Below are 21704 nucleotides of genomic sequence, written 5' to 3'. Positions count from 1 at the left end.
CCATCATTAGCTGTCAAACAGAAGACAAGTAGCAGCTGTGGTATGGTGGAGGGGGAACTGCTAAGGTCAGGTAGTTTGTGAAGTCTGATGCAAGCATTCTGTTATGACCCAGATATTACTTCTTTATCGTTGAATGTAGTGATGGGAGCAGTTTTGTATTGTCCGGCTTGTGTCCGCGTACTTGCTTTGGGGTTACTCATGCCTGCCATAAGACAACAGGAATTAGGTTGTCTTGGGGTGGGTTTGAGTGCCCGATCCAGTCCATTTTTTCTGTATGTTTCGGTACATTTACTTTTTTCACCCTCATTTTAAATTCAAAATTTAAAGGCAAAAGAGGACCCGGCATGTTATTCACTCTTGACAGGGGGCATCTTGGAATATCTCTAGAAATGTGGAATTAATCCAGTATTGGAACTTTCATAGATTCACGTGCTGGAATCATTCCCCGTTGTCAAGATGGGAGTCCCCGGTATATAAAAAAGCAATGCTTAGATAATTACAAAACAGAAAAGAGGTCTAGGCCCCTTTCCATTGTGTAACCTATAACACCCATTATGTAAAAGATACTAAAATTGTCCCTGAGCCAATCAGGATCTCTCACCTCTAGAACACTCCTGAGAGAACCGTAGCCCTCCAGATTTTCTACTGCACGTTGTGCTAGGGAGTCTCCTTTGAGCTCTGCTCAAAATGTTCTCTTGTTACTTGAGATTTGGATTTTTTTCTGGGAATTTCATCTGCAATTATCATCTTTCTTGCTGTTTACTGATTCATGCTGCCTGAAGATGTCTGGAAAGGAGACAAAGGGTTTGTTTAGAGCCTGTGCCACCTGTTCCAAGAAGAGGCTCTACACTGATGACCCTCATGCTGACTGCATTTACTGTCTTTATCCGGACCATCAAGCTAAAGACTACAAGGTATGTCGTACCTTTTCCAGTAAAACACTGAGGGACCGCGAGGGGCGCCCTTTAATATGGCTTCAATAGCTCAAGGCCAGAAAGGAGGTTATTTCCAGTGACAGTGATGAGGCGTCCTCTTCCTCATCTAGGAGGTCCCAGAAAAGAAGGAAATCACCTCATGTTCATTCTTCAGAGGAACGTCCAGAGAAAGCCCTTAAAAAGACCACTCAAGGGTCTTATGGGCGCAGTCCTTCAAAATCTCTTCAGACTCAAGAAAAGGAGAGTAAGGGACATGCTTCTGGTGATAAAGCTTCTAAAAAGGTGGGTTCTGAACCGTCTAAGTCACCCCCTCAGGTCCCTCAAGAAGCTTTCGTTAGTGCCGCCTGAGGTAAAATCATCAACGAAATCTACATCGTCGACGGGATCGTCGACGAAGAGAACTTCTTCATCGTCGACGACGAAGATTGAGGTTCGTTTTGTCCCCAAGAAAGCCTCAGCGTCTACGGCGAATGGCTCTCCGTTAACGACGCCACCGTCGACGAAGTCACTGTCGACGCCGGTATCGTCGGTGACGGCTACAGTGACGACGGCGACGACAGCACCTACGACGGGCTCGTCGACGACGATAGCTACGTCGTCGATGACTGGTAAGCCATCAGTGATGGTGTCGACGGCTACATCTACCACGACGGTGTCGTCGGCCATCTCGTCGGCGAACACCGGAGGGATCAGAAGTCATCATAAAGAGGAGGATTACGCCGGAAATCACCTCCCCTAGCAAGGTTATGCCTTTTTTTTACCATTTCACCTGCTAGAGGAGCAGGATTCAGAGGAGGAGGATGAAGGCCCTTTCGGTTATGCTAGTAGCCCCTCACAACTGCACGTGAAGTGTCAGGAGGGGGATTATGAGGAAGAATACGGGGAGTATCAGTACCCTCCCCAGCAACAACAATACCACCAGAGTTACCAAGAAGATGGCATGCCATCCTCTTTATTGATGGACCTGCAGTTCATGTTGGCGGACTAAAGAAAGAGGTTTCCACCAACTCCTACATCCCAAGAGGTGCCACTGTCTGCTCCGCGCCCATGCTCCATTCCAGTTACTCCAGTAGAAGCCAGGAGGTACTGCTAGAGCCCTTGCAGAGATCACCACAGCCAATGCGGATTCCATAACTTGCTGGAAAGAGCAGCAAAGAGATTTGACTTTCCTATGGCGACTACTCAGACAGTGTGTTTCCTATACGATTTCAAAGAACCATACAGGAAATCAGTTAGGGCCATCCCTATAATTAGTCATGTTTGGGAGAAAGGCCTTAAGGTCATGAGGACACCGGTGACGATTACACCGGTACTCTCCGGACTGGAGAAGAAGTATAAAGCTCTAGGGGACGCTCTAGCCTGTCTAGTGGGCCATCCCTAGCCGGACTCTGTCATCTCTCAGGCAGCTCAACAGAAGTCCAGAAACCAGTCTGCTCCCATTACAACACCTCCTGACAGGGAGGGTAGACGCCTGGATAACGCAGGTCAGAGATTTTCTGCAATGTCGGCTCTCCTGGTCAGAGTGGCAAATGCCCTTGCCATCTTGGGCAGATATGATAGACAGATGTAGTGTGGCGCCTTATATTGATCAAATTCCAGAAGAGAGTCGACAGGCAGTTAAGAAGATCCTTCAGGAAGGAGAAAGGGCTTCGGCTGAAGTCATTGATTGTGCGATGGACATCGCTACCACGGCCTTCAGATCGCTAGGAGGGGCAGCGGTTTTACGCCATTAGGGATGGCTGAGAGCAACATCTTTCAGACCTGAGCTCCAGAATAAGATCTTGGATCTTCTCTTTGATGGGGAAGCTTTATTTGGGAAGCATATTGACGAGGCGTTGCAGAATATCAAAAAAGATACAGATACAGCAAATGCTCTAGGGACACTGCAGTATCGGAAGGTGCCCTTTCGAGGAGCTAGAGGAAGAGGCCAACCATCCTACAGAGGCCAGCAGTACAGATATCCCTCTTACTCTGCATCTTCGCAACCATACAGATAACAGTATGTTCAACGGCAGCAACAAACAGGAGGATACTCATCAAGTCTGTCCCTAGAGGAAGAGGAGGTCGTCGGGGAAAGGACACCTCACAACGACAATGACAACCTTCAGGCTCCAGGTTACATCTATCCCTCCTTCTCCAGAAGTTCCCCTGGGTGGTCAAATTTCTTTTCATTTTACCAATGGCAGAAGATAACCACGGACCGATGGGTCCTCAATCTAATACAATTTGGACATACTTTGGGGTTCCTTCAAATTCCCTCTTGTACCCCTCCGAGACTTCAGGAGTTAAAACATCTGCATCTTATGCACTTGGAGATTCAAACAATGCCCTGAAAAGGAGCAATAGAACCGGTGCCATTCTCCCAGAGGGGAAGGGGATTTTATTCCAGTTTTTTCCTAGTTCGAAAAAGTCTTCGCCAATGACGTCCTATCCTAGATCTGAGAACTCTAAATACTTATCTCAAAAACCAGTCCTTCCGGATGGTTTCCCTTCAAGACATTCTGCTACTTCTTAACCCAGGGGATCATATGACCGCCGTAGACTTGCAGGATGCGTATTTCCACATCCCCATACATCCTTCCCACTGGCAGTACCTTCGGTTTGCTGTAGCCGTAGGCCATTACCAGTTCAAGGTACTGTCCTTCAGCCTCAAGTCAGCCCCAAGGATTTTCACAAAATGTCTGGCTCTTGTGGCAGCTGTTCTAAAGAAACAAAGACATCAAGTGTTTCCTTACATGGACGTCTGGTTAATCAAGGCACCTGCACAGGTAGCTGCTCAGTCGTCGACAATGACGTGTAAAATTATTTGCCGAGCTGGGCCTGACTGAATACAGAAAAATCATCTCTCCATCCTGCGAAGAACATCTCGTTCTTGGGGGCGATTCTGGACACCACAGTAAACAAAGCGTTTCCGTCCATCAAGAGACAACAGAGGCTAGTCTCCCTATCCCGAGCATTCGCAAAAAGAAAGTCTTTCAGTACGCCGTTACAAGTCACTTCTAGGGACAATGTCCTCTTGCATCCCTCTTGTTCCTTTCTCCCGATTAAGGATGCATCCGTTGCAAGAGCAACTGGTTCAACAATGGCGTCAGGCGGTGGGATCCTTCGAAGTCATTATCACAATCACACCAGCCATGGTTCAGGCAGTAGCCTGGTGGACCCATCGACAGAATGTCTCAGTAGGCCTTTCCTTCCTCACTGCACCAGCTCCACTTGTTATTACCACCGGTGCATCCCTGGAAGGTTGGGGGTTTTTCTTCAAGACCCCCAGGTCAACGGTCGTTGGAAGTTTCAGGATCAACAACTTCATATCAATCTGCTGGAACTCAGGGCAGTGAGGTTAGTATTGCTGGCATTTCTGCCAAGGATAAGGGACTCTGCGGTGCTAATCAGGACAGGCAACATAACAACAATGCATTATCTCAACAAACAGGGCGGTACGAGATCGCTTCCCCTGTCTCAGAAAGCCCAGAAGATCTGGAAATGGGCAGTCCAAAATGGGATATCCCTAAAAGCAGAACATCTTCCGGGAGATCAGAATGTCAAGGCAGACACTCTGAACTGGCTCAAGTCAACCTGCCACAAGTGGGCGATCAATCAGGAAATTCTGGAAAGTATTTTTCGAAAGTGGGAAGAACCAACAGTGGGTCTCTTTGCGACGGCTCAGAACAAGAAATGCCAGTTCTTTGCAAGTTGGCTTCACCAACAGGGATCATGGGGGAATGCGTTTTTGATGGCCTGGTCAAGCGTCTTTGCCTACGCCTTTCCACCGATTCCCCTTCTACCACGTCTTCTTATAAAGATCAAGACAGAGCCGTGCAAAATGATCCTGATAGCCCCATGGTGGTCCAGACAACACTGGTTCACGGAGCTTCTCCTACTGTCGGAGGCTCAGGCGATTCTCCCTCAACCAATCCCATCTCTCTTGACGATGTCCCAGGGACAAGTACTTCATCCGGATCCGAAATCACTATGATTAGCGGCATGGCTCCTGAACACTGTGAATTTCAGAATCTGAAATTTTCATCTGAATGTAGGGATATTCTATCAAAGGCCAGGGCAGAAAGTGCAAATAAAACATGAAGGATGAAATGGAGAAGGTTCTGTTTATGGTGCCAGGAGGTTAATATTCATCCTCTGAGATCTGCTGCTCATGAGATTATTCATTATATCCTGCTCTTGGCAAAATCTGGATTAGCTCATGCATCTAAAAGAGTGCATCTAGCCGCTATAGCACGTTACAGAAGAAATTCTTCGGGACCATCGTTGTGGTGGGAGAGACTCGTCAAGCAATTCATGAAGGAGTTATTTTGAACCTTTCCTCCAGTAAAGCCTCCACCACCTCTCTGGCAGCTAAACATAGTGTTATCACAACTAATGAAGCATCCCTTCGAACCCGTTCACAGGGCGTATCTTAAATTTTTGTCTTGGAAGGTGGCTCTTCTCGTAGCGCTCACTTCGGCCAGAGTGGGGGAGATACAAGCTCTCACCATACAGGAACCTTTCTTACAGTTCAAGGAGAATCGGATAGTCATTAGAACTAATCCAAAGTGTATACCAACAGTACCATCAGACTTTCACTTGAATGAGCCTGTGATTCTTAAGAGGTTTTTTCCTCAACCCACTACTGCGGCGGAAAGGACTCTCCATTCGCCAGATGTCCAGCGCTGTCTCAAATTTTATTTACAAAGAATAAAACCTTTTTGCAAGTCATCACAGCTCTTTGTATCCATCAGTGCACCCAGAAGGAGTTTTGCTCTATCCAAAAGGGGAATTGCTCGATGGATTTCCAGTGCAATACAATATTGCCATGAGGCTGCAGGGAAGCAGTTGAATGCACAGGTTCGTGCTCATTCTACGAGAGCAGTGTCTACTTCCACTGCGTTGTTTGCTGGAGTACCTGTCCAAGACATTTGCAGGGCGGCTTCCTGGAAGAGTACGCACACCTTCACCAGGCATTACTGCCTGGATGCAGCCGCTGACAAGGATGTGGCAGTGGGACAAGCGGTGCTGAGAAACCTTTTCCAGTGACGGTGAGCCCTCTTTCTCATCCCTCTTTCCTTTATACACTGCATGTTCACATTTTATTGTAAATGCTTTTCTTGTCATATGTTAAGATGGATATGAATTGTTGTTGTCAAAGAATCTGTCTAGGCAATGAGATATCTGTGAGTTTTAAGATAGAGCATATGTATGGTGCAGTTTCAAGACACATTCTGGCTTATGTCAGGTTCAAGCACAATAAAACGTGCTACTTACTGCTAGCTACTCTGATTCAAGCATGTGAATCTATGAAAGTTCCAATACTGGAGTAAGAAAAGAAGTTACTTACCTGTCACAGTAGTTCTCCAGTATTGTAAACTTTCATAGATTCACAAGCGGCCCAGCCTCCTCCCCCGAGAGGTTCACCTTCCAATTTTTTGCGCAAACGTTATCTTTGGCACAAGTGCTCGAATATCTGAAGGGCTAAGGTTCTCTCAGGACTGTTCTAGAGGGTGAGAGGTCCTTATTGGCTCTGGGACAATTTTACTCTCTTTTACATAATGAGTGTTATAGGTTACAAAATGGGAATGGGCCTAGGCCTTTTTTCGGTTTCGTAATTATCTAAGCATTGCATTTTTTATATACCGGGGACTCCCATCTCGACGACGGGGAATGATTCAAGCATGTGAATCTATGAAAGTTTCCAATACTGGAGAACTACAGTTACAGGTAAGTAACTTGTTTTCTTCTGTACTAGTGATATTTGAAACAAAATGCTATCATTGTGGGTAATTTAAAAATAGGTCATAGTTTTGCTTTCACGGTAGCTGTGGTAGATTTTTCCATTGCATGCTAACAGTCCTCTCCCTCACCTGTCACATCAAATTGTTTAGTCCAAGAGAACACAACTACTGACAGTCATGCCTGCAGCTATGACCCGGTCACATGAGTGATTTACTCATTGTGCGCAGCATTCAGCCAAGGGCAGTTTATGGCGCTTGAACTGAGAGAAAAAGAAAACAAACTAAACATTCATAAGATAATCAATAAACAAATCAGATTGAAATGCCTTGCAAAATGCTCCATGTTTTTCAATTTAACGTAGAGTCAGGTAAAGTTTATGACAGAGCAGTGGGACAAGGTTAGGCTGATGGAGCGTTCAAAGCAGAGGGTCGTAAACAGGAGGGAGTCAAATGAAAAAGAGCTGGGGATGTATGGAACTGTCTGGTAAACGCCCAGGTGGGTTAGACACATGGCCTTAAAAAGGATCCGCTGCTCGAAAGGGACCCTGAGTAGAGAACGAGGGCTCCAGAGACACAGTTGATTTGCAGAGACTGAAAATCACTCTGATCGGTATATTGTGGACTATTTCCAGTCACTTGACTGCACCAGGAAGGAGACACCCAATCTGATGCCAACCCAAGTACAGGGCCCGGAGATGTCACAGCATGAAAGGGAAGGGCGTCCTCAGTGGTCTCATCCGGTGGAACCAGCGGGAGGTCACAGAGGTCACTTGCTCCTCCAAGGGCAGATACCAAGATTCCTACCCGTGGAATGGGGGAGGGGGGACAACTCCTATTGAGGAGCCTAACGGCAACGTACCACAGCCTGTTCTGACCCAAAGTCGAGGCCTCTGCTCGCGGGCATTCAGCGTCAACTTATTAATATCTCAGTCTGGATGACCAATAGGGAGTTCACCCTTAAAGTAACAATGAATCACAAAACTAACATTGTTGAGACTGATCATGACTGAGATATTATCATGATATGATTACGTTTAATAATGTTTTTATAACAGGGTCTGAAGCTGCTGGATCAGTTGCATCGATTGGTATCAATGAAGAGGGTGAGACGTACACAATCGACATCCAAGACTACCAGAGAAGGGACCATTTTAGCAGTTCTACAGGTGTGTAAATCACCGACGGCTTGGAAGCATTTATCGAAAAAGAGTTTGTGGTCCTCTGTAATGAAGCAGTGGTTTATAGTCGGCTATATTGACTAATGGGCTATAGGTTACTCATTCATTCTAACGCTCTGGTAGATGGTCTCGTGGTCCTCCATAGGTTGTTCTTGGATGGTAGGATGTGGGTTTGTAGTGGAACGTACATGTGAAGTGTTTTGGTATTGGTTGTACATGATGCCGTTGGCCATCTTACTGTGATGTATGTTGCTGTGTTTCATTGTGAACACTTACATTAATTATTATTGGGTCTGGTTTAAAGGGTCTTGGGTGTGAGTGTAGCCTCTCTTGGGAATTATTTGATGTTGTACTTGCTGTCTTCATGTTGCTGCACTTATGCAGGGAGTGTGAAGTAGTTAGCGATAGATGTGCCTGTGATTTTATCTACCATACTTGTGTGAAAATTGCTTCTGGTTCTTGGCGGGAATCCTGCTGAGATGTCTAATATTGCTGTTCTCTTATTTATGGTTCAGATCTTATTATTGAGGTTGAAGGTTTAACAGTTTTGCTCACCTAAATTCTGGGGGCTGGTGAGGGTTATAGTGAGGGCGTGCAGCAGACGTGGATGGAGTGAAGCGGGTAATTTGGGACTGGGGAGAAGTTGGGCCTCGATGTGTATGTCGTCACATAGGAGCTGTGAAGGTGGGTTGTTGCCACGGGCTACTGGTCCCAACACCTGGTGACAGTTCAGTTCATTGTGGTGCTGTTGAGTTCCTGGATGTTGGGAGCTGTTGGGCTCTTAGGTAGATGGGGCATGCCAGCTCTCAGAATTCTTCCGCCAGGTAGTTTATGCATGGCACCCATGTCTTGTCGAATTTGGATCTTGTTTTCAAGAGAGCCCATTAGTTTCTCCATTGCCACCAGATCCCTAGCTTATGGAGCCATTCTAGATGGGCTCGTACTCTGTCCTTGTCCAGTTGGCCAGAACGACCTGTTTGGCTGCACGTAGGGCCACTGCTTTTCCTTTAAGGGAGAGTAGCTGGTATGTCAGTATGTTGGGCAGGCCTAGCAAAATGTAACCTGGGAAGCAACTAAGGGCGTGTTGAAGATTCCATCAATGTCCCTTAGTACCTCCTGCCAGTAGCATTTTAACTCAAGTCAGCACCTGAGGAGATGAGTTAGCATTCCAGTCTCGTCACAGTTACGCCAGCTTTTATCAGATGAGCCCGCCCTTCGTTTTGCCACCCTGGCGGGGTGTAATACCAATAGTGGGTGATCTTGAGAAGGATCTCTTTGCGAGATGCACTGTGAGCAAAGGCATGGCCATGCCCGAGGATATCTGACTATTCTTTGTCAGTGAAGTGGTGGTCCATCTCTGAATCCCATCGCTTTTTCACCAGCGACTTGGTCGGAGAAAGTGCTGTGTTCAGAAAGCTGTAGATGTCGGACAAGAGCCTCTTATCGTCCGTTCGTGTGATAATCCATTTCTCTAATTGGGGGTCAGGTGTTTACTGGTGTGATGGCAAGCGCTGGGGTTGGTCGCTCAGTGTGGCCTCTCTTTTTATAGATAGTCTTTGGCTCCAGGCTGATGCGATCAGCATGATCTGTTGGGAAAGAGCCTGCTCTTTGTTTCTTTCTAAATTTCAAGCATACTTGAATTTTCTTTGTCTTTGCTAAAGATAATTCCATTATGTTGCTCCTCTTGCACGGGTTTCTTCCACCCATGTGTGAGTTCTTGAAGAATGGGACAGTCAGTATTTGTGCCTAAAAATGTATTTTTATAACAGAGCCTGACATTTCCACACCTGTTGCATCGATCAGATTTACTGAAGAAGAAAAGTCATATTCCACGTGTGTCCAAGGCTTTCAGAGGAGTGAGTTGTTTTACTGTCCTGCAGGTGTGTAAACCACTTACTTTGCTTATAAATGGTGACAGTAGCTTAGATATTGTTTAAGACACTTCTTTACTGTGTTATTTGTGTATGGAGGCGCAGATGTATTTCCCTGATTCATATATGATTCCTGTCGTGGTCGGGTTCTATCAATGTCCTTCTGTGTTGAAACCATGTGGAAGCTTCCATGGACGAGGAACAGGGACTGACACACGAGGCAGGTTGAACATTTGGCAGATCCGTTGCTTTTGAAAGGCAGCTGAAGATGTTGTGCAGTCTCCAGGTGCAAATCTTTGGCACTTAGTGCAGCAAAGGCCGACGGACACCCTGGAAGTTCAGTACACAATACAAGTAAATATTGTACATTTGGTGGGAATAGTGTGTTCTTTCAGGAAAATGGGTGAGTATATTAGTATGATTTATTTTACAATTACCTGGACATATTTTACTACACAGGTGGTATTCTGCTTTATTGGAGACTACGCCAACAACACGGAGCAACTCTTCAGTGAGAAATTAATGATTCTTCACAAATGTGAAATCTGTGAGGGCCCAAGAGATGAGTGATAGGAAAGCTTTAGGTAACAGGAGTTTTGTTTATCCCCTGTCCTTCTCGCCCCATGCAAGCTCCCAGGGAGCTCAGAGTATGGATAAGTACAGATGTCATCAATTAAACGGTCCATCTCTACCTCTTCGCTCTCCGTCCTCTTCTTTTCCCCTATTGCTGAAGATGACACACTCCAGCGATCTTGGGGCACCTTCTGCCCAGAGGCCTGAGCAGACGTGAGACGCACAGCGCCGCGTCTGTGGAATCCAAAGGGTTGAAGCATATCCTGTTGTACTTTTTGCTAGCCACATTTATGAATGGGGAGCACATCAAGTTGAATACTGAGGATCAAGGAAAACTGAAGGCCATATTATAAAGAACTATGAATTTTAAACTAGACCTACTGATGCGAGCAGCATATTACGTAATATTGGGACATCCTTCGTTCATTTACCTTAGATTTTCAGAATCTGCGTCATTGTGTCATAATCTCTATAGTGGTGTTGAGATTGGAAACTACGGGAAACAGAGAATGATTTAATGTGGGCTTACGGATGCACGACAAATCCTTTCATGAGCGAGGGCAGAGCACGTGATACAGGATGGATACTATAGTGTGCATACTAGCGTGCTCCGCGGGCCCTGTAAAGAAAGGACCCTTGCCGCTCTCCTGGTGGTCATTGAGCTGTGGAGAGCGTAGTGCATGCCTGCTGCTTTTATGCACTTAGTGGCACCACAAGTCTTCGGAACCCAAGCCTCATTCCGCTCCTAAAACTGTACCAGACATCAGTAAACCCAGCAAACAGCTCGATTCCAAATACGACAAGCCGGTCCCGAAGAAGGATTCTTCCATAGAAGAGCTTTTCCGCCCAGATCCAAAGCAAAAGACTCTTGTTATTCATCCAAAGACTGGACATATAATCACTGTACCTTCTAAATGGACACTGGAACCTCCTCCAACACCTTCAGTTCCACTCAAAAAACATGCTCAGACTTCTCCCTTAAGGGTACTTTCACCAGAAATGCCAGATCCATATATTTTCCCCACAAACTCACCACTAAGCCCACATATCCCTGAAGATGATGATATTTCTGAGGGAATAGAAGATGAGCAATCCTTAGAGGACCCAGATGATATTCCTGATCCTTGGGAAGACTACAATGCACCAGATGCCCCCGATCTTCCCCAAGATGATGTATACCCTTCTAGGCCATCCGCTCCAGATGACACCATAGGGTTTACACAACTAATTCACAGAGCAGCAGCCTTTCATGGGGACGATCTCCTTACTGACCCGGTGGAAGACGACTTCCTTATGGACACACTATTAACCTCTCATAAAACCACAACCATCTTACCGATGCTTAAAGGGGTTACAAAACACGCACCAGATTTATTCAAAGTTCCCTTCAGGGCCAGGGTAATTAACCCCAGGTTAGAGAAAAAATACAAGGCCACTCCATCTGACCCGGCTTATATAAAGGGCCACCTACCATTAGACTCTTAAGTGGTCTCCAGCCCGCACGAAAAAGAGCAAATTCTCAAACAACAGGGGACGCTCCACCCCCTGATAAAGAATCCAAGCTCTTAGATGCTTCAGGAAAACTTATGACATCTCAAGCAGCCAACGTCTGGAGAATTGCCAACACCCAAGCTCTGTTGGCAAGATACGATAGGGCTCACTACGATGAGCTTGAAACCCTTATTCAGCATCTACCAGACAAATACAAGACCAGGGCTACTGATCTAATACAGGAAGGGGAGGTCATTACTAATACTTCCATCCGGTGCGCTCTAGATGCTGCTGACACAGCCTCAAGAGCAATAAATACTGGCATACTTTTACGCAGGCATGCCTGGCTGCGTATTTCTAGTTTCAAACCAGAAGTACAAACAAGTATTCTTAATCAACCATTTGACCAACAACATCTGTTTGGCCCCTCAGTGTATACCTCTCTTGAAAAAATGAAAAAGGACACTGACACCGCAAAATCCATTGGAGCTTTACAAAATCAAACTCCCAGAGCGTCCTTTTGTCGCTCCTCATACAGGGGCGCCTCACCAACTTTTCCTACCAACACTGCCTCCTCTTCTTACAAAACTCCCACCCAATCCTCGCCCAATAGAGATTATTACAGAGGAGGATACAGAGGCAATAATACTAAAGGTAGAGGCAGAGGTAACAACACCCGTGCTGCCTCCGCCCCCAAGCAGTGACTTCCCTCCCTTCCCCCCAGACCATTCCACTCCTGTAGGGGGGAGATTACAACAGTTCCTACCTGTCTGGAACTCCATCACAACAGACAGGTGGGTGAGACAAATAATTCAGTCAGGTTATTGCCTGAAGCTCACTTGCATCCCCCAATCCAATAAGAATACAGGCCATACTGCTAATCCAAGGCCTTATTCTATCAAGGCTGGATTACAGCAATACCATCTATCTGGGCGCTCCCGAGGCAACCCTTAATAAACTGCAAATGATCCAGAACGCCGCGGCCCGGATTCTCACCAATACCCCGGCTAGATCCTCGGCCAAACCAGCCCTGAAACATCTCCACTGGCTCCCAGTGAGAGAGCGAGTTAAGTTTAAAGCTCTCTGCCTGTCACACAAACTCCTACAGGACAAAGGCCCCCCATCCTAAAAAAATTCATCAGGCCCTACAAACCTTCAAGATCCCTCCGGTCTGACCATGAATACCTCATCACTATCCCTAGAGTGAAGAGGGTACGCACTGGCGGACGGCGCTTCTCTGTCAACACAGCCCGCCTCTGGAACTCCCTCCCCCGTGACCTTAGGACAGAACCAGAATATCTCCGATTCAGGAAGCGGCTAAAAACTCACCTGTTTCCCTGATTTACTTTTCCTCTTCTCTTCCCCCTGTTTTCCTCTGGCTTGTCCGTATCTTAGCGCTGGGATACTTACGGGTGACTACGCGCTTTACAAAAACCTACTAATACTAATAATAATGCAAGCTCTTATACAAAAATTTCAACCGCAACACTCCCTACCAGTTCGAGTGTTCATGCAACTAATTGGAATGATGGCATCTAGCATTTTTGTAGTACCACACGCAAGACTCCAGCTGCGTCTCCTGCAAGAGTGCTTAGCAAGCCAGTGGAACCAAGCTCATGGTCAACTAACCGATCTGGTGGTGGTCGACGGCTGGACACATCGCTCTCTGCAGTGGTGGAACACCAAGAACCTTTCCAAAGGACGGCCATTCCTTGAGCCAGTTCCACAGGTAGTGCTAACCACAGACGCATCCCTCATCGGCTGGGAAGCTCATTTGTCAGAACACACAGTACAAGGCAGGTGGACACCACAACAAAAGCTACTCCACATAAACCATCTGGAGTTGCTAGCCATTTTTCTAGCTCTAAAATCTGCAAGACTGTCTTAGTCCGCACAGACAATATGACAGCCATGTATTACATCCAAAAACAGGGAGGAACACTCTCCTTAAAGCTCTCCCGGCTGGCTCAGAGCATATGGAGGTGGGCCATTCCTCAAAACATCTACCTACTAGCAGAACATCTGCCAGGAGTTCAAAATCAGATTGCGGATCTGTTGAGTTGTCAGAGCCAACAGATTCACGAGTGGGAACTTCATCCTCAAGTTCTTCAACCTTTCTTTCAAGTATGGGGACAGCCACAGATAGATCTGTTCGCCACACACCTAAACTCCAAATGCCCAAGCTTCATCGCCAGGTATCCACACCCATTGTCCAAAGGCAATGCGATATGGATGAGTTGATCACGCAAATTTGCGTACGCTTTTCTGCCTCTCACACTCATTCCGTTAGTGGTGCGCAAGCTGCAGCAACACTCCCTCACACTGATCCTAATTGCACCAACATGGGCAAGGCAACCGTGGTACACCACACTACTGGAACTCTCAGTGGTGCATCATCAAAAACTGCAACTCTCACCACAGCTGTTAACACAGAACCATGGAGAAAGCATGCATCCGGACCCCATGCATGTCAATCTAGCAATTTGGCTTCTGAGGTCTTAAAATGTGGATATCCCAACCTCCCACCTGATTGCATGAATGGAATGTTATCAAAGAAGCTAGACGTCCCACCACTAGAGCTTGCTACGCAGCTAAATGGAAAAGATGTGTTATATACTGTACCAATAACAACATCAAGCCACTGGATGTTTCCAACCAGAACATCATATGCTGTTTGCTGCATCTACACAAATGCACTTTAGCATACTCCTCAATCAGGTTCCATCTTGCAGCTATAGCAGCTTACCTCCAAAACAGACAGCATCTATCATTATTCAAAGTTCCTGCCATCAAAGCCTTCATGGAAGGCCTCAAAAGAATAATTCCTCCCAGGGTACCACCCTCCCCTGTATGGAACCTCAACATTGTTCTCTCCAGGCTCCGGGCCCTCCATTTGAGCCTTTGAATAAGGGTGAATTACAATTTCTTTCATGGAATGTTGCCTTTCTAGTAGCTATTACATCACTCAGAAGGGTGAGTGAGATCCAGGAACTAACAATTCAAGAACCATTCTTGCAACTCCATCACAACAAGGTGGTTCTAAGGACAAATCCCAAATTCCTTCCAAAGGTCATTTCACCATTCCATCTCAACCAGTCTGTTGAGTTGCCAGTATTCTTCTCCCAACCTCAAACAGTAGCTGAGAGAGCTCTCCATACGTTAGATGTCAAACGAGCTCTCCTCAATTATATTGATAGGACAAAGCCATTTCGTAAGACAAAACAGCTTTTTGTGTCCTTTTTACCCCCGCACAAAGGTAACCCCATTTCAAAAACTGGGATTGCAAGATGGATTGTTAAATGCATTCAAATTTGCTACCAAAAAGCAAAACGTACTCTATCCATTCCCCCTAGGGCTCATTCCACCCGTAAACTAGGGGCATCTAAGGCATTTTTAGGGAACATTCCCTTAGATGATATCTGCAAAGCAGCTACATGGTCTACACCGCACACATTCACAAAGCACTACTGTGTAGATGTGCAAGCAAAACAACAAGCTAGTGTGGGCCAGGCTGTACTCAAAACACTATTTTAAACCACTGCAACGGGTACTGGTACTCGCCGCTAAGGGAGAGAACTGCTATGCAATCTATGCACTAGTGTGTGATCTGCAGCCCATATGCCTCAAACGGAAAATGCTACTTACCAGTATGCATCTGTTCTTGGCATGTAGAGCTGCAGAGTCCCACACGCCCACCCGCCTCCCCGGCTACCTCTATCTGTTCCAGTATTATCTTAATTAGATATATTATTCATGGGCATCTCTTTCCGTTCTCACACACCATCATTGCCCGTAATGGTGAAAAACAGTCTGAAGATGGAGTCGATGCCCATGCGCACTATGCTCCAGAGGAGGAGTCATCTACCATACAAAGACTCTTCCAGGACAACAACAAAGTGTAATCATCCGGGCCCACCACCAGATGGCGATCTATGCACTAGTGTGTGACTCTGCAGCCCTACATGCCAAGAACAGATGCATACTGGTAAGTAGCATTTTCCTTATGAGGCAGGTGGCTGCCCTCATAAACATCAAAGTGTGAGGGACGTGGTGTTCTTATTATGGATTACCGTCATGAGGGGACTGCTTTTTGATATAACTGTCATGTATTGTTGTAACCTGGAACTGCTCTGCTCTTAGCAATTGTACTACTTTGGATGTTGCTTGCTTTGTAAACACAATAAAAATTGGTTATTAAAATAAAAATGTTGGATGGGAGACAGCTGACTTAACATGAGCCTGCAGGAGTAAGATTAGATTAAGCGATGTGACTTTGGATCAGTGTTTGGCACAGGAATTAGACTCATGCCCGGGCCCAGTAGTACGGTAGAGGAGACTACCCTTTATGAGAGACAAAAACCTGGCATGCGCCACCCAATGTAGAAAGGGTGGAAAAAGTAAATGTCTTTCACCTGCATAGTCTTAAGATAGTGTCACCTTAGCTGATCTTTCACCAGAAATTCCTAGCAGGCATGGCACTTGCGCCCAGATTAGATTATCCAGTGGCGCATATGTGAATCTATCCAGGACTGCCTCATTAATCAATAAATTATGTGTGGAGGGTTCATCTCGCACCAGCACATTGCATGACAGTGTGTTGTCCATTCCCCCAAACTGAGGGCCTGCAAGAAAAATAATAATATTCAGAGGCCCCTGCATAAGATAAAGGACAATCTGGAATAAGAAGCTGCGTCTCTCTCAGGCCGGAAGAACATTGAGATCTGTCTAGTTATCTCTGTCTGCTCTGCACAATCAGGCAGGTGATGATGGGGTAAAGTGTTCTTGTTCAATCTTTAGGATGTTGGAAAGCCTACCTTTGGACTTCCATCCAATTGCAAATCATCTGAATTTCTGATAGTGCCTAAATGCGTGGTTATTCCATGCATAAATTAGATTGTTGGAAGGATGTCTTCTTCCCATCTGATTGGATTAATATTTCTTTGATCACATGCCACTATTGACTGGAAAGACCACCAGATTGTGGATGCATTCACTTTAGATGATGATGCCTATGTAATGCACAGAAGTGTGGAAGTTCATTGCATGTTGCAGCAGAGTAAATTAAATCTTAGATTTTTTAAGGGATATTAATAACGTAACATGTGGGATGCTTAAGAATATATATGAACAAATCATGTGCTTTAAGTTTGCATTTGTTTTTAAAGAAAGATAATGCAATGCTCTTATTTTAAATATGATCCAACAGGTAACAGAAGCATGAACAGAAAGAGAATCACGGGTAATTCCTTGAAATGTACCGATAGATCAACATTCAACAGACCTACGGGGAAACGTCTTCAAGGAAGCACGGTCAAGAACATATTTGAAAACCCAAATTCTATGCACCAGTTCTGGTCAGGAAGTGAGGAAGAACTAGGGGGAGAGGAAACTCAGCTGTTGCAAGGTGACTGCAGCCAGAAAACTCACTCAGGGGTACATCAAGTATCACCTGTCGTACATAGACCAGAAACATACAATATTCCTGAGAGTGCAATAAGAAATTACAACATTATCCAGTGTGAACCAAATCCAGCACAAAGTTCCAGACAACATATTCCTCCTGAGACTGAGCAAACCAGCCAGAAGAAAAGCCACCCTAGAGATCAACGTACACATGAATTGAAAGGAAAATACAGATGTAGCGAATGTGGGAAAAGCTTCTCTGCAATGTCAAATCTTATTACACATGAAAGAATACACACAGGAGAGAGACCTTTTCATTGCACTATCTGTGGAAAAAGCTTCAACCAAACAGGGGTTCTTCATAGACACCAGAAAATGCACACTGGTGAAAGACCTTACCAATGCAACACATGCGGAAAAAAATTCAATCAAAAGCACCATCTTCTTGGACACCAGAAAATACATAAAAAAGTGCAGCAGCTCTGTGAGACTGCTCCTTTGGGAGCTGCGAGCACTACAGTATTCCAGTAACAGATGAGCAGATGAAAAGCAAAATGAAATTGCAAAAGATAAAGACATTGGTTAAACAAGTACCAACTAAAACGGAAGGTACTATACAGTGTGACCTGGGAGAAGCAGACGATCATTGGTCTCCAATGAATACAACATCCTCCATTCGAAGAGACAAACTGGTGAAATATGTCAGTGTCACTCCTTTTAGCGGCAGAAGATATACCAAGTTGAATTTCCAAGCTACTCCAGATCACAAGCCGGTGAAAATTTTACAGTATGAACTTCAGAACAAAAGCATTTTTGGCTTAATAACGATGATAAGAGGAAACATTACTACTAATATATGAGCACAATAAAGCAAAAGGGTCACCTAACACACTATAGTACTTGAATTGGGTCAACTTTTAACATTCTGTAGGTGCAGAAGCAAAGACAACTCTAGTCCAGAGAGAGGCAACCTAACAACATTCATATCACAGTAACTAGAGAAAACTGTGCAGGTCTTGCCATGCCAGGCTTGCGGATGTTCCTTCCAACACCAAATTAAAAATTCTCCCCCTGGAGTAGTTCCATGGCTTTAAAATATCTTCTCAAAGCTCAGAACATCTTGACAGCTGCATGTGTGCAGTGCCCATGCTTTTTACATCAACTGCTGTAGTGCAGAGCGGCCTGAGAGTTAATCAATATTTACATTATCAGGGCGGGCCTTTGAAGTTCACTGCCCTGGGCAGTGAGGTCAGACAGAGGACTCCTTGGGACAGCAGCCTTTCTGTTCCTAGACTTATTGATATACTTTGCGGTAGAGTTCCTTTCTTTAGGGAGAGAGAGTTTGAAATAAAACAGTAGACTACTGACTTTATCCCTCTAATTTGGGCAGGAAAAAAAATCTATCTTGGACAAATAACTTTTGCATCTTTCATTTATTAGATAAAATGTTGCCAATAAATAATACAAATATATTATAATAATTGTAAATTAATTGAAAATAATTTCCTTTCAAATTTCAAAATATGTTACTGATAGTAAAAAGAACAAGTTACACCAAATATTATTCTTGCAGGATAATTGAAAGGGAAGGCATCCTTTATTGTCTGCGCGTATTTGGAAAACCTCATCCTAGCAGCCATTGCTTTTGAGCTAATGAACAGCACACAGAGAATATATTCCATAAAGTTCAAATAGAGCTGACGCAGACCATGTTTACAAGAGATCTTTTTTCTAAACTGCCTCCACTGAAGGTATCATCATTTGACTTGAATTCTATCAAGTCACCTGTGTATCGTTCTGTGCATCATTATTGCATCAGCAATGTTACGTCGTCTTGTGCTGCTCCACCCTGACTGTCCGACAGCAATCCATGCCGCATTCACAACAGCCAATTCTGGTCCGTTGCTAGGCTCGATTTTAAACATATATTTAGTTCACAACTAGATATAAATGTCCCCTTCTGTATGGCTCTTCCACCGAAATGACTGCTGTGCAAGTGGTTGTAAAGTGCAGCATGGGAACCACGTCCCACTCCCCTGACTATTTAAGTGTGGATTGTCTCAGTGGTAATTTGCTATCTTGTGACCAGTGTTTGCACTGGAGCAAACGCTCCGACGTGGATCTGCCACCTGTACTCCAAGACAGGTGATTAATGCACTTTGTTGCACAGCTGCGGCAGAAACGCAGCCAAGCTGCGGGCCTTTGAGCTCAGAGGGGTCATTAGTAGCCACCAGAATGCAAATGGGGGTCTTAAATGTGTCACAAATTGATACAGTTGGATAAAGTCTTATGAGACACTTCCAATGGCGAGAGACTTCCCTAAGAATACTCGCAGGAAACTCAAGTTATCGAGACAGTGGATGATTTACCCAATGTGGACTTGTTCCTTTCTCCTTTAAAGATATTGCCATCATTCCCTTATTGAGGAATCCTGGAGCTGATCCATCAGTATTGAAGAGTGATCCTGAAACGTATAATTCCAGGAGTCTCCTTCCCTCCGCACCTTGTTTGTTCAGCAAATTCATTGGTTTAGGCGTCTCCTTAAAACCTAGCTTTTTGATCAGGCCTTTTTTTCTGCTTTCCACATCTTTATGATCAACTTTTCTTTCAATAAAGTATATATGGATATTTGTGAATGTGCACTCAATAAATGTAAGTGAACATAAGATATCTTGGCCAAAGCTCCTCCTAAATCACCCAATCTAAGAAATTTAGAGTAAAATCAAGTTGATTCAACCAGTGTCTCCAAGTGTAATGTGTGTAACTCAGTAACATTATTGAAAGAGTGTCCGCAGCCACCACTCGAACTACATTAGGTGCAATAGGAGCAATCTGTTGCTGGGTAGGAGCCAGTTACTTAAAGCAATGTTCTTTGCCAGAAGTTGGAAATTGTGTTTGTTATATTCTACAGCTCAGTAAGACATTATTTTTTATTACATACGCAAGCATAGCCTCCTAGCCTCAAGTTATTAGTCAGGGGAGAATACATTTATGTCAGGGTTAGCTGTCAAGTTATTGTTTTATTCTGAAGAGGTTGTATCATGCATAAGTTAAAAAAAAAAAAGACTTAGACATCCTTCCTCTGTCAAACGATGCGGACACGTTTCAGTTTATTTTCTGTCTTTATCGGAACAGCAGTTTTAGTCTTATCTTGTTTGATATCAAGTAGTACATAAATATGAAAGGTTATTTATTTAAGACTTCACTTGCATCACAATCTGATGTGATCCTTTGAATCCATGGCAAGGAGAATGTCCCAGAGCAGCCCAGAGTGAAGGCTTTTGTTATCTGTGCATTGTGGTTGCAACTTGGGCTACTTCAGCTCGCATGGATGATGGATTCAAAAGAAAACACATATTGAAGCCTGGATTCAGACTTAATTTTTGGGAGCTGTTCTGTTCTACAAAGGAGAAAAGGATGAGCTACCAACGCCTCAGATTAAAGCAAATCAAACATGCGCGAATCACAGAAGCTCTCAATTTCTTGAGATTTAGTAGACTAAACAAATGTTGAGGCGCGAAAAGAAGTGCAGCTCACATCAGTGGCACCATGTGCTCTATAGAAAGAAGCCACAGGTGGCACAATACTTGCTTGAAGTACAGCACATGGTGTTACTTGCTAGAACAGTAAGGCATAACATCTCCTAGCACGCTGTATAACACATGACAAAGGATGCAAAAATATTGTAAAGCTTGAAACCTTCAGTATTTCTCTTAAGGTGATTTTAAAAGCTTACTTAGGTAATTGGACCATAAAGTTAGACGTGCTTTTCATTTTTCTAGAAAGGCGCCTTAAGTATTAGAAATGAAGCTCTGTTAGTGTACAAGTGTGCGGCACTGAAGCTACAAAAGGCACATAGCACAATTAACACAAACCTGGGTTTTCAAAATTTTGTTTATTTACATTTTGTACTATATGATATGACTGTTTAGGAATCATGTGCTTTTTTATGAACCTGCCTTTGTAATAGAAGTGAATTTAGCTTTAGTGTTAATTTATGGATCGCAAATACCCAGCAGTATATTGTGGTGCAGAATGGGCAACTGTTAAAAATTGGGGTTCTCCACAGTATCGCTTGAGTTACTGTTTGTGAGAATGTTGTACAAAGCTTAACTTGTATATTCTTATACCTACTGCACCGCTAAAAATAAATGACATCACTTGCCTCTGTCTGTGGCATGCTTTGTATTGAGGTCCTTTTCTGTTTTCAAGAGATTAGTGTGTTTTACTCCTATGACGTACTGTCTGGTATGTGTACTATAGCTCACTTGCCACCCAACCTCCCACCACATCCTAGCATCTTGATTGGTTGCAGTGGGAATGCTCTACACAACCAAAGGCACTATAGGCCTGTGCCTTCTCTCCATCCCAGCTGTCCAAGACATCCTGGGTGGAGAAGTTTGAACTGCGCATGCCGGTTTGGCTGTAGCAAGGTAGCCAGCCAAACCAACAAGCATACTTCAAACTTAAGTGGCTACTCCTCACTGCTGCCAATCATTGGAAGCAGTGACGCACTGGCCCCGCCCT

The 21704-nt window shown here is 44.7% G+C and overlaps 1 protein-coding gene across 5 annotated transcripts in view; it reads left to right on the top strand.

Annotated features, from left to right (window-relative positions):
* The window catches only part of LOC146859474 (uncharacterized), a 132631-nt gene extending 111277 nt beyond the window's left edge, over nt 1-21354 (top strand). For 3 of the 5 annotated variants that reach the window (XM_085650197.1, XM_085650195.1, XM_085650199.1), the window contains 3 exons: nt 7717-7827; nt 9609-9719; nt 16981-21354. In XM_085650197.1, coding sequence (XP_085506323.1) covers nt 7717-7827; nt 9609-9719; nt 16981-17708 — 950 coding nt within the window. In that variant the 3' untranslated portion in view covers nt 17709-21354. The remainder of the gene's footprint in view (nt 1-7716; nt 7828-9608; nt 9720-16980) is intronic. The other 2 variants (XM_085650196.1, XM_085650198.1) reach the window with 2 other exon arrangements.
* Nucleotides 21355-21704: the final 350 nt, after the last annotated feature.

This window comes from Triturus cristatus, chromosome 3_2 (genome assembly GCF_964204655.1).
Source record: "Triturus cristatus chromosome 3_2, aTriCri1.1, whole genome shotgun sequence".
NCBI lineage: Eukaryota > Metazoa > Chordata > Amphibia > Caudata > Salamandridae > Triturus > Triturus cristatus.
Note: the sequence above shows the minus strand (reverse complement) of the source record. Positions and strands in the feature narration are given on the sequence as shown.